The following is a 12,104-nucleotide window of genomic DNA, read 5'->3' as shown; positions in this document are numbered from 1 at the left end:
CGTTCCATGGTAGACCGGTGCTTCGGATCTATTAGCGTCAAATTCAGTTTTTCTAGGCGGTTTTATGATTTATTTAGTGTGTTTTATTGTGATGTATGTACTTCCTAGGGTACCTGAGTGTGTACGTATACCTGGGTATACACACAAATTATTAGTCCAAGTAGTCGCATGTACCTGTGCAGTTGCAAGTTACAGGGAGTTACAAGGCGGCAGCGGTAGTCCGAGCCATTATCTCTAGTACTTGATTAAGTAACCGAACACTAAAAACGCCGCGCTTCATCTCAATCTCTCAAAAGTCTTCATTCAAGATTAAACCACGACTCCAACAACAACAATACGCCCGACCAACCACGGTTACGAGTTACCAACCGAAATTCCTCTCACCCCGCCGACAGCATTACCAATCTATAAGCTTTATTGTCTCAGCAACCTTTCCAATGTCCAGCAGTAATTCCGAACGGTGCGTTTCCCACATAAATGTCATAATGTCATATAATACCATCCACGTCCACTATCTCACGAGTCGCCTTAAAATTACTAACAAGCTTCCCTTCATAGCCCAGTTGTATATGTCTAGGAAACCATGGCGACTATGAACATCCGTGGTCCCTCGGCGGCGCCTGCTCCTCTTGCTTCCGTACCGAATACCAACGGCAAATCCATCCACGCTCATGATCACGATGACCCGCTACCGAATGGCCACCATGTCCCCGTACAAGAACCCAGACCCGCCCCGACACCAACTCCCTCCATGGCTTCAAACGCCGCCAAAAAGGGAAAGAATAAGAAAGCCCTTGACTCGACTGAAGCCTCTAAGCTCGTTGCGGCGAGGATATCCCAACTGGAGGTGGATACAGCAGCCGAAAAAGAGCAAGAGGCGGAAATTGGTAGGTTTTCTATTTCTAGTTCACGTTATTTGGATTATCGCGGGATGTTTGGGGAAAGTGCTGGACTTAAAGGTTTGGATATCATAATATGTGAAAGCCATGAACAACCCACCAATTCGAGACTATCGGCAAGCCTTCGGGATAGAAAGATAACGTCGCGTATACTATAACGCGCATTTAACGGTACCGACCGAAACGAGACGGATATATCGGTTCACATGCGATATTATGGGCTTATAGAACGCACCCACCTGCTCGAGATTCAGGCCCCACGTTTAGTTCGCTACGTCTAGATGTACAATGGTGGCATTTATGGGTTTCTATTTATGGCCGCTATTTCATCGCATAACGTCACTACATAACAGCAAACTAAAACATGCGCCGAACCCTTGCGATCCCATCTAATCCTGTCGGCTTCATTCGTGATATATGGACCTTGCTAATATCTTACTTGGTGATAGACCGGGAAGTACGGAAAGCGAATCGCGAACTTAACCACCAAATGAATAAGATGAACGATATGGATAAAATAGAACTTTTAACTAAACGATCATCGGAACTTTTTGCGAATATGAAGCGCCTCGAGCGCGAGAATCTTAAGAACAAGAAACGCGCAGATCAACTACAGAAGGAAAAGGATTCCAGCCGTACTGACCTGAGCAAGCAAATCAGTCTAAAGGAGAAGCTAGAAAAACTCTGCCGCGAGTTACAAAAAGAAAACAACAAGCTGAAGGTATTATAAGTCCAACATCCTAAACTTAGGAAAGTTGAGCTGATGGAAATGGCGTGTAGAACGAGCATCGTGCTTTGAACGACACCCACGACCGACTCAAAGTCTCTTCTGATGAGCGCTTTAAGAAAGTACTCGAGACTTTAGAAGGTTACCAAGAGGAGAAAGACAATCCACGCAAGCAGGTTGTGTATATGAAGGCTGAAGAATTGTACGTTCCCCCCACGTCCCTACGCGTGAATACACTATATATATATTGATACAGAAGGTATAGGTTCAAGGGTCGCTTCAAATCCCTCATTGACCAATACGAACTCCGGGAATTGCATTTTCACTCCGCAATGCGGACGAAGGAGATCGAGGTACAATGGAACATGGCTCGATACGAGCAACAGAAGAAGACCGCCGAGACCGAAGCGAATCGTGCGCGCCAACTTAACAGTCAAGTGCTTACGTTCTCTAAAACGGAAACTGAGTTGAGAAATCAGTTGAATGTTTATGTCGAGAAGTTTAAGCAGGTATGCGCCCTGTGCCCCTCAATAGCACGCCGTCCGAAGGCATTAACAAATGAGGAGGTCGAGGATACCCTCAACAATAGTAACGACCTGTTCTTAACCTTCCGTAAGGAGATGGAGGACATGTCCAAAAAGACTAAGAAACTCGAGAAGGAGAACGATGCTTACAAGCGCAAAGAAGGCGCGCTAAACTCGAATATCTTTAAAATGGCCGAGGAACGTAATCGACATATTAAAGATCTCGAGGACATCAAGAAGAAAAACGACAAACTTACGAGTATCATCAACCAGATGCAACAACAAGGTCGCGGCATACCTCAAGGTATGCAAGGGACAGTAGAGAGTTGTTATGCCGAAGGGGCAGAGGGTGACGAAGAAGGAGAATTGGAGGACGGAGACGAGGAGAGTGAATACGAATACGACGATGATGAAGGCGAAGAAGTGAGTGAAGAAGGCGAATTCGATGATGACACAGAAGAAGAGCTCATGCCGCAAGTGCCGGGCGCTTACGGACCCGAACGGCCACCTGCTATGAACGGTCATCGTTAGGGAGACGACACATCAGAGTGGAATGCGGTAGAATTCCGCTATCCCCTGCAAGATCTGGTTGACGATGTTCGCAACCTGTTCACTTGGGGGAACTAACTCACTTCCTACCAAATAAACGTTGCCGGGATGTGCTCTGCAAAACAAACCCACCATGTTTGTCCATCACGGAGGTGCGGCCTTTCGAAGAAAATAGCTCACTTCGTCAAACCGTTCACTCTCAGGGACATTCGTTGGGGTCATTGCGTTTTTGCAGAAGAGATGGCTCGTTCGTCGTTGGTCTATGTAACAAACAACTTGGTTCTCGTCGCCAAAACAGGAGCATCGTTCCTCGCTAGTGATATAGTGTAGCAATAAATGCGAATTGATACTTCACTCGGGAATGTACCTAGGAAATAGTTTATCTATAAGGTGTAAGAATTCACAATAAATACTCATGGTATCAATCATATGCTCATTTGGGTACATTATTAACTGTGGGTTCTATGCTGGGGGTATCTATCAAAACTTTTCTCATCTAGACACCGACGCGGATGCTGGAGCCCCTTGCGGTTGACTATATCTACCGCTTACCCTAGCGGGACCAAGTTCCCTCCTGATCTCATCGAGCTGTGCGGTACCACTCTTCCATTTACCCTTCTTCAACTGCTTCTTCCCGTGCATTGAGTAGCCTCCCAAAAAGTCATCAAGAATGTTGTCGAAATCATTTCGGACAGGACCTGTAACGCTAGATACAGCTGATACTTGGGACATTGACGCTGCATCATCACCGTCCTCGAAGTCACCTTCATTGTACTGTTCGTCGATCTTTTCGAAGCGGGCGTCAAGGATACCAAGTTGCTCAGTTCGAACCAGTGATGCGGACGTCATCGAGTAACCTGACTGGCTCGTCAATGCACCCTTACGCTTCTTCCGTCGACCGCCATTAGTAGTGGTTGTCATGAGCGACGATTGAAGATCTGATTGTGAAGGCGCAGCTGCAAAGGGTTTTGAACTGGATTTACCCTGGTCCTTTTTGAACTTCTTGAAGTCTTCTAGCCAGTTCTCGTTTTTAACCGCCGCGCCGCCATCTTCACCATCCGTGGCGGGGACTAATTCTGGGGCTTCGGAGGGGTCCTTATACTCCTTGGTGGGCTTGGCGGTGTCGTCTGATTCCCAACCATCATCTTCATCGAATTCCTCATCGAATTCGATGTCGTCTAATTCTTTACCGTCCTTGGCCAATTCAGCGAATACATCTTCGTCGTCATCAACATACGCTTCATCTTCTAGCGCCTCTAACACTTCCCGTAGTCGCGGGTCCATGTCTGGTTGGAATCCGCCAATAGCATCGGGGATGTCTTGTTGGGCTTGGTATGTGATGTGTTGCAGGTTTTTCGACGGCAAGAAGTCGTCACCAAACAATTCACCCTTCTTACGCTCCTCATCTTCAACATCCAATTTCCTCAGTGCATCTTCTAGGCTTTGCTTCTGCTTGCCTTTATTCTTGTTCTTGTTTCCACTATCCGCCTCCACGAAAACGACTTCACCGGCACCATTTCCGGAGTCTAGGTCTCGCAAATGTTTCATGTAATCATATTCGGTGTCGTCGAAGTATACGCCATAATTCGCAGCCTCTCCTTCGTTTGCGCGGATCCGCTCGGCGTCGGATCCTAGTTCGGATGCCAGATCATCGAGTTTTCGCACTTTGGAAGCATTTGGGAGGGCAGTTGGGTTTAATATCATAGACGGCGACTCGGTATCGTGGATTAAAGGATCGTTTTGGGGACGATGCACCAGCGTGAAGTGCTGGGCTGTCTTCTTGTCGCTGTCGGAATTGTTAGTGGGGTGTCTGTCAATGGATGGGATTTCGTTGGTGATTCACTTACATCCACTTGCCTTTAGGCATATTGAATATCGTATTTATCTGTAAATTCCTTCTTCGTAAATATCTAGTACATCAAATGAAATCTTTAAGTGAGTGTACGTAAAAGTAGGCTAGGTGTCGAATGTACTATGTAGATGGATACTTTTCAGGGTTTGGTTTAGAATTTGGAAAAATTTGGTGGGGTTAATTCTTTATCACAAATCTTATCAGTCGTAGAGTGACGCAAAAAATAAATCGCCCCTCCATTATTCAGCGGTTACCATCTGAATAATCGACCGGAAGCAACACTCAACTTTAACCTTAACCTCGATTTCCCGAGAATTGGAGGAGAAAGGGTTGTTTTTTGAGATTCACTTAAATCTTCATTTGTATATCCTACTTCAATCTCCCTGACAAAATTTCGGTCGCCCATCATGCCGCAAGCAAAGTCCAAACAGTCCGTCGGACTCGGCAATACGCTGATGAATGATCGTTTTGGAAAAGGAAAAGGTTCCGATCGCAAAAAAGGATCAGCAGTTACGAGAATCAACCACGCAACAGGTGAAGAGGTAGGCGTTATTCACACCTATTCACATTTTTATTTTCGCATTTGCTTACATAGAAACCACAGTACATTACGAACGATCGAAAAGAAGCAGCATGGGTTAAGATGCGCTCCGTCACGGAGCAAGGCGCTCTAGACGAGTTCCTTGCGACCGCTGAACTTGCCGGTACAGATTTCACTGCGGAGAAGATGAACAATGTCAAAATCATTCACACCGACCAACGAAATCCATATCTTTTATCAGCGACAGAAGAGCGACATGTAGTGGGGAAGCATGCCAAACACAGAGCCAGGTTAACCGTACCGAGGCGACCGAAGTGGGATTCATCCACTACTGCCGACGAGTTAGATCAACTCGAAAGAGAGAGTTTCTTAAATTGGCGAAGGGGTCTAGCAGAACTACAGGAGAACAACGACCTTCTTATGACCCCGTTCGAGCGCAATTTGGAAGTATGGAGGCAATTATGGCGTGTTATTGAGAGATCAGATTTAGTTGTCCAGATTGTTGATGCGCGCAATCCTTTGATGTTCCGATCGGAAGATCTCGAGTCCTATGTCAAAGATGTAGACCCGGCGAAAAAGAACTTATTGCTAGTCAACAAGGCAGATATGATGACAACAAATCAGAGAAAAGCATGGGCGAAATACTTCAAAGAGAAGAGAGTAGCTTACCGCTTTTTCTCAGCAAGTCTAGCGAAGCAGTTGAACGACGAGCGTGACTTCGAGGACGAGCCGGAAGAACCTCTAAATGGCGAACGGGCAAACCCTAAAACGATCCAGAAACCCACATCAGATAGTGGATCGGAAGAAGAAAGCGAGGAGGATGAAGATGAGGATGAGGATTCTGGCGTCGCCCTAAATTCAGACGTTGACGATGATACGAGAATATTGACAGTCGAGGAATTAGAAGACATATTCCTCCAACATGCTCGTGATCCTGATGGTAAGCAGATCTACAATCTATGCTTTGCTTGTTTCGTGCTAATAAATTCGCAGAACCCGACAAAAAACTACAGATAGGTTTGGTTGGTTATCCCAACGTCGGAAAGTCATCGACTATCAACGCTCTTATCGGCGCCAAGAAAGTGTCTGTTTCCGCAACGCCCGGAAAGACGAAACATTTCCAAACTATTCATTTGAGCGAAAAGGTCATCTTGTGCGATTGTCCTGGTCTCGTATTTCCTAATTTCGCAACGACAAAGGCTGACCTCGTCTGCAATGGTGTCTTGCCAATTGACCAACTCCGGGAATATACCGGTCCTGCCGCTCTTGTTGCACACCGAATTCCTCAACCATTCTTAGAAGCTATTTATGGTATCCACATTAAGACACGTCCACTCGAAGAAGGTGGAACAGGAATTCCGACAGCGAGTGAGCTTCTAGCGGCGTACGCCAAGGCCCGAGGTTTCACCACTCAAGGTGTGGGGTTGCCCGATGAATCTAGGGCCGCAAGAACCATTCTCAAGGACTATGTAAACGGAAAACTCCTTTACGTTGAACCTCCACCGGGTTGGGATGATGGCGCCGATTTTAATCGTGATCTGTACGATCCAGCACATTTGCCAGAAAAGCGCAAGGCGGCCTTACTTGCAGCCATGGATGCGTTAGATGTAGGTGATGGTGAGTCGACCATCGATACGGAGTTACCAACAGGTGCCAAGTCAGGGGAACTTGACAAGGCTTTCTTTGCGCGTGCCGTGGGTAACGCGGGACACCTGAAAATGCCATTCAATCATAAATACACAGAGCAAGGAAAATCGCAAGCTCAAGCTAAGCATCTTAGTGGGCGCAAGGCTAGAGCAATGATCGCGCTGGAAACGGGTATGGATCCTAAAGACGTGCAGATCGGATCGAGTAAGAAGCACTTTAAGGGTGGTTCAAAAAGCAGAGGGAAGAGGGTAGATAACAAAATGCTGGATTAAAGCAGTGACAGCATTATTTTGTGGACGGGGAAAATAAAAATCGTGCCAGGCACGAGGGTTTCCCCCAATGCCAATGTCAGTGCTAATAAATCCGATCGCCATTAGATCTTCACAATCAAATTCCGTGCATTATTCATGTAGTTGACAATGAGCCCATGACCCCCAGATCCTTACTTCCCCGTGTTTTCATCCCCAGATTCTCGAGTCAAATTTGACTCGTTAGAATGGCTAAATATGAGTTGTGATGTCGTCGGTCTACTGACAGCTCAGCTCAATCGACCCCTCATCGGGGTAACAAATTGATCAACGCAAAACTAACCAATCGCCGACAATGGCGAGGTAGACTATTAACTATTTTGGTAACGCGACCTGAAGTTCTCCAATGCATCAAAATGCCATTATACTCTAGCATATTAATTATTACCATGGTTACTTTAAGGAACAGCCTTGCGGCTAAATCTAGTTGAATTATTGGAAAGGTGCCAAGAAATGAGGCTATTTGGAGAGCGCCGGGATGAAGGTATCCCGATATTGAAAATATGATATAACACCAACAAAATTCTCATCAATTTTGAATGGTTTTTATTAATTCGTCGCGACGTTGAGACATTTATAGTTATCCACTGTGTCTTCTCCAACTTAAAATTGATTGGACCATTTACTTATCATGAGACTCTATTAATACTGAGGCCTAAAAAGCATAGACCTTGGGTAACAACCTAATGTTCTCATTATTTCTATCTTGTCACACTGATTTTTTGCAATGGCAAATATTATTTATTTGGAATCTTCATAATTCCCTCATTATTATTTATGTAGATCTCGATATTCATAAATCAGGTGATAGCCTCTTGCGTCAATGTTGACGTACCAAAGCGAACACGTGCAAGTTCTGACGATGTAGAGTAGGAGTGCAGTGGGTTTTTTTCTCGAAGGTCGAGACCAAACAGACCCATTGTTACTAAGGCAAAAGAAAAAAAAAACATAACCCAACGTCACCATGCTTCACGATAACGGAAAACGGTGGTTTTGGCACACACTTTTCCTCACCGTTTTACCCCCCTCCCCCCTCCTTTCCTCAACCCACTTTCTTTAGATCGTGAACCCAAGCCATGCACCCTTCTCGTAGGGCTCATGCGCGACATTTAGACTTCTGAAATCGCCCCAAAATCTACATGCGTCTGGGATTGCTCACCTGTTCAAATTAAGATGCACGAAATCGGCTTACGCTAGATAACCCAGCACGACAGAAATAGATTCTTCGGATGTTCTAGCCTTGACTTACTTGTATGTTGCTGAAATATTATTGAAGAAACCAACTTTGTATTGGCTGAGTGTTTTTTGCGTGCACCCACGATTATAATACTCAGGTGCAACAAAATTCAGCTCGCTTCATGTCCCTTGCATTTGAAGGTTGATACTAAAATCCGAACACCTTATCTTAACTATGTTGTGTATAAGTTATAAAATTGTATCGAAGCGCAATAGTACCGCATTGAGGCTCCAAAGCGTATTCCGGTCTTGGCTTTCCCACCTTTGCCGGGAGCCGGAAACACCAAAGTTCATGCATCCCCGTATGAGACCCCGAAATGGAGTCCGGTATACCTATTACATGTCGTAGGTCCCGCTTTGATGATATGATATATATGTTTGCATGCCTATCTTGTGTGTAGATCTTAATGGAATCACGATTCATTCAAACCGTGGGGGTCGTATCGATCGCTATACCCCAGTATTCATAAGACATTAAGTGAGATCTTCATCAGCCATGCCGATCGAAAGTACAATTTCAACGCCTCTTCCCTCGGGCGTGCAGCCTTCTACCGTCATCACGCTGCTCCACAACCACGAGACATACATCCGAACAACATGCCCGCAACTCATCACCTACCGCCGCATTTCCGGTCCACCCGCTCACGCCCCGGCGGGCGAACCGTGCGTCTTTGAGGTCACGGATCGGCGACCCATGGGACAGACAACTTACAAACTGACGTTAACGAACCACACCGAGGGTATTGATTCACTTGTGGTCGGCAAGGCGCCGACAGGGTCCATGGTGATCAAAACGCGGTGGCGAGTGCGGGGCGACACGGGACGGCTCGAGGAGGAGATCGAGATCGACAGCAATATGATAACGAAGAAATTGGTCAAAAGCAATATTGAAAAGGGACATCCGGAGTACCATCGGAGTCTTTTGGCTGAAGCTACAAGGGTCTAAGGTGCAGCGAGTCAGTATCGTCGGAGGTATCACGGTATCAGACGACTAGAGGGTATTTGAAGAATCTGTGTTAATCTCAACAACTAATTCTAATGCAGGCATGTCTAGCCATAGTCATAAAATTTCGTACAGCAACGGGTTTCAACGCGCGCGCTTCATCATGACTATTCGGGGAATAATTCGACCTCCAATCCACCTCGTATTCCCCGTTTTATTTTTAGTTTTCCCCTTTGCCAACGCCCAAAATTCTAAACTTCTAAAACTCACTCACATGCCCCCACAGGATGCACTCATGAATTGGATATCTCGATATGTTGTTGTGAAGTAGCCCATTGCCAATGCCGTCAAATGACACCAACCCAATATGTTAATTGACGTAATGTCGTAGTGTTGAAGGCACAATCGCACCGATCAGCTATCATAGCGCTGGATTTATGCGGCCTCCTCGGGCCAGACATCGTAGCCGAAGGTGTCTTTCATGTTGACGAAGCGGTAATGGCGGCCCTTGGCAACCGCATTGATGGCTTCAAAGTCGGCATCCGACAGCTCAGGGATTTGGAAATTGCTTTCGATGCGAGAGGGGGTGGCGCTCTTGGGTAGCACAACGTAGCCACGACGGATACCCCAGGCCAGTAGAACTTGGGCTAGGGTGTTGCCACTGCGCTGCGCGACCTCATTGAGTTGCTTGTTGTCACGCACCTTCTCTCCCGTGTTGGGCACCTGGTCTTGTGATCCAAGCGGAGAGAATGCTTCGATTAGGATGTTGTGCTCCCGGCAGAAGTCGATGAGCTCCTGGTTCGGCAGGAAGGGATGCACCTCAACCTGGTTTACGGCCGGCACAACCTTGGCGAATCCCAGCAGCTGCTTTAGGCCGGCGACCGTCCAGTTGGAGACACCAATCGCGCGAGCCTTCTTCTGCTCGTACAGCTCCTCTAGCGCGCGCCATGTTGGCTCAGGGTTGTCTGTGAGGCCCTTCTTGATGATATACTTGCCGTCAGGGCCGAGCTTGGGCATGTATTGCTCATTCTTCTCGGCAGCGATGGGCCAGTGGATGAGGAACAGGTCGACGTAGTCAAGACCGAAGTTCTTTAGGGAGTTCTCCAACGACCACTTAACTTCCTCGGGTTCGTGCAGGTGCTGCCAAACCTTGGTGCAGATGAAGATATCCTCACGCTTCACCGACGGGTTCTTCGCGAGAAAATCGCGGAGTGCCTCGCCGACTTCGGCCTCGTTCTTGTAAAACCACGCACAGTCGAGGTGTCTGTAACCAACCTCTAGGGCCTTGGTGACTGCCTTGTATGTCTCACCCTGGGATCCCTCATTGGCGAATGTACCGAAACCAACGGTGGGAATCTTGACTCCGTTGTTTAAGGTGAACGATTGCTGGTTCGCCGGGGTAGACATCTTGTCTTGTCTTATCTTGTATTGTCTTGATGTGGATGAGACTTTGATTTGGTATTATGAAGGTTGGATGAGAGATATATGATTACTTAGAGGGGCGAGGAGGGGTCACGTTAGTGAACGAGTATTTTTTTGTTTTGTTTTTGTGTGGCTTATGGCGGGGAATGAGAAATTAGGCAAGTCAAGTTCAAGTAGGTGGGTTGCTATGAGAGAGTATGGGGGTAGTAGTTGTTGATGTTGGTTGTCCCTATTTTCTTAGAAAGATGTGGGATGTAGGGAATCAAAGTGGGTGTACATAACGACATAATCTAGTTGTATAAGCCCGTAAACCCACCGGGCCGCTTAAGCAGTTTTCTTAGTCAATTGTAACTTTCTTTTACGAAGAAAGCAGGGTAAAAACACGCCGCTGCACTATTGCATCATTCTTTCTCAACATCTTTCTTTCCCCTGACTCAGCCAAAGTGGAAAAGTTTTTTTTCGTTTAATCAGAACCGTCGGTTTCACTTTTTTCAGCCTGATCAGCTATCGCGGCTCCAGTTGTTTGCAGCGACAGTTGTCCAGTTGTCACAAGTCACAACCTCGTCAGCAGAGTGCGCCCCTCCTTTACTTTTCGTCTTCGAATATCCATCATGACATGTGAAGTGGGCTGTGTGGGTACGAGCAGGTAGGTGATAAGAAATAAGACTGGGTACTTTTCTGGGTCTCATCACGTCTTTTTTTCTGGGCTTGCTGCAATGCACTCATCTTCGTTCTACTAGCTTCTGCCTCCTTTAATGCTGTATGTACGCTACCATGCGCGCTGATGGGATACCGGTCGGTATACCTGTTCCAAAGTCTCTTCAGGTTCGGCTTTATCGGTGAATGCGTCTCCCAAAAAAGAGGGAAGCGGGTACATATGTACCTAGCGCAGGCAGCTAGGTAACGGGAATAAGGAAGATCCCAACTGCTGAGAGCGGTCAAGGGTCCTTTGCCCTATGGGAGAAATTAGTCGACGTTTGTGGCGCCGCCTATCACAGCGCTTGGTCGCAGCACAGATATGTGAAAATATGTGAATTATGTGAAAATGGATTCAGTTGCAGGGCCAGGTGTAGCCAGGAAGGGTAACGATGAGGCAACACGCTAAGGCAGCTTAAGGCAGCTAGAAACAGCTAGAGGCAACTAAGGACAATTAAAAAGAAAACTAAGAAAACCCTGCAGGTTTGAGCTGACTTGCCCCCCACCTTAACCAGCCCACGGTAGCCCTCCTAACCAAGGTACGTACATGCATAAGTACCAACCAACCAGCAACTAACCCAGCCCGTTGTGTAACTCTTGTGTATACAGCGGATCTGCAGCGGAGCTAAAGCGGAGCGCAGCGGATCCGAAATGATGTCAGACCTTGATGACAAGCGGGTACGGGTACGTGAGCCCGTGGGTCCGTGGACCCGGGATCCAGTTCGGGCGGGTCTTGCGGCTCCATCTCGGACTAACAACT

The 12,104-nt window shown here is 46.9% G+C and overlaps 6 protein-coding genes across 6 annotated transcripts; 4 read left to right on the top strand and 2 right to left on the bottom strand.

The window, feature by feature from the left end:
• Window positions 1-58: 58 nt before the first annotated feature.
• On the top strand, window positions 59-3,127 carry F4822DRAFT_394627 (myosin-like coiled-coil protein-domain-containing protein). Its single transcript, XM_051457374.1, has 6 exons — window positions 59-460; window positions 559-887; window positions 1,349-1,620; window positions 1,680-1,828; window positions 1,892-2,135; window positions 2,193-3,127. Exons 2-6 carry the CDS (start codon window positions 584-586, stop codon window positions 2,679-2,681), a joined length of 1,458 nt encoding a protein of 485 aa, XP_051316629.1. The 5' UTR covers window positions 59-460; window positions 559-583; the 3' UTR covers window positions 2,682-3,127.
• F4822DRAFT_165120 (Low temperature viability protein) lies at window positions 3,110-4,695 on the bottom strand. The gene is made up of 2 exons (XM_051453202.1): window positions 4,547-4,695; window positions 3,110-4,485 (listed from the first exon to the last, which is right to left on the bottom strand). Exons 1-2 carry the CDS (start codon window positions 4,564-4,566, stop codon window positions 3,192-3,194), a joined length of 1,314 nt encoding a protein of 437 aa, XP_051316628.1. The 5' UTR covers window positions 4,567-4,695; the 3' UTR covers window positions 3,110-3,191.
• A 110-nt stretch (window positions 4,696-4,805) lies between these two features.
• Window positions 4,806-7,564, top strand: F4822DRAFT_394624 (P-loop containing nucleoside triphosphate hydrolase protein). The gene is made up of 3 exons (XM_051457373.1): window positions 4,806-5,093; window positions 5,156-6,032; window positions 6,086-7,564. Exons 1-3 carry the CDS (start codon window positions 4,959-4,961, stop codon window positions 7,009-7,011), a joined length of 1,938 nt encoding a protein of 645 aa, XP_051316627.1. The 5' UTR covers window positions 4,806-4,958; the 3' UTR covers window positions 7,012-7,564.
• Window positions 7,565-8,751: 1,187 nt separating this feature from the next.
• On the top strand, window positions 8,752-9,229 carry F4822DRAFT_442083 (uncharacterized protein; the record flags this gene model as incomplete). Its single annotated transcript, XM_051462952.1, has 1 exon — window positions 8,752-9,229. The coding sequence occupies exon 1, from the start codon at window positions 8,780-8,782 to the stop codon at window positions 9,227-9,229; it is 450 nt and encodes a 149-aa protein (XP_051316626.1). The 5' UTR covers window positions 8,752-8,779.
• A 40-nt stretch (window positions 9,230-9,269) lies between these two features.
• On the top strand, window positions 9,270-9,609 carry F4822DRAFT_165079 (uncharacterized protein). Its single transcript, XM_051453201.1, has one exon. The coding sequence runs from the start codon at window positions 9,330-9,332 to the stop codon at window positions 9,555-9,557; it is 228 nt and encodes a 75-aa protein (XP_051316625.1). The 5' UTR covers window positions 9,270-9,329; the 3' UTR covers window positions 9,558-9,609.
• Window positions 9,610-9,661: 52 nt separating this feature from the next.
• On the bottom strand, window positions 9,662-10,633 carry F4822DRAFT_426697 (Aldo/keto reductase; the record flags this gene model as incomplete). Its single annotated transcript, XM_051460611.1, has 1 exon — window positions 9,662-10,633. The coding sequence occupies one exon, from the start codon at window positions 10,631-10,633 to the stop codon at window positions 9,662-9,664; it is 972 nt and encodes a 323-aa protein (XP_051316624.1).
• Window positions 10,634-12,104: the final 1,471 nt, after the last annotated feature.

The sequence above is a fragment of the Hypoxylon trugodes genome (genome assembly GCF_022578975.1).
Source record: "Hypoxylon trugodes strain CBS 135444 unplaced genomic scaffold F4822scaffold_3, whole genome shotgun sequence".
NCBI classification, from domain to species: Eukaryota; Fungi; Ascomycota; class Sordariomycetes; order Xylariales; family Hypoxylaceae; genus Hypoxylon; species Hypoxylon trugodes.
This window is presented reverse-complemented; position numbering and strand designations above follow the sequence as displayed.

Bases quoted from the DNA above. Each gene is read 5' to 3' on its own strand.
- F4822DRAFT_394627 (XM_051457374.1), top strand. From the start codon at position 584: ATGGCGACTATGAACATCCGTGGTCCCTCGGCGGCGCCTGCTCCTCTT. The intron at 1,621-1,679 runs GTATTATAAGTC...AATGGCGTGTAG, and splicing joins AAGAAAACAACAAGCTGAAG to AACGAGCATCGTGCTTTGAA. The intron at 1,829-1,891 runs GTACGTTCCCCC...CAGAAGGTATAG, and splicing joins TATATGAAGGCTGAAGAATT to GTTCAAGGGTCGCTTCAAAT.
- F4822DRAFT_165120 (XM_051453202.1), bottom strand. From the start codon at position 4,566: ATGCCTAAAGGCAAGTGGAT. The intron at 4,486-4,546 runs GTAAGTGAATCA...CAATTCCGACAG, and splicing joins ATGCCTAAAGGCAAGTGGAT to CGACAAGAAGACAGCCCAGC.
- F4822DRAFT_394624 (XM_051457373.1), top strand. From the start codon at position 4,959: ATGCCGCAAGCAAAGTCCAAACAGTCCGTCGGACTCGGCAATACGCTG. The intron at 5,094-5,155 runs GTAGGCGTTATT...TAGAAACCACAG, and splicing joins ACCACGCAACAGGTGAAGAG to TACATTACGAACGATCGAAA. The intron at 6,033-6,085 runs GTAAGCAGATCT...ATAAATTCGCAG, and splicing joins ACATGCTCGTGATCCTGATG to AACCCGACAAAAAACTACAG.
- F4822DRAFT_165079 (XM_051453201.1), top strand. From the start codon at position 9,330: ATGTCTAGCCATAGTCATAAAATTTCGTACAGCAACGGGTTTCAACGC.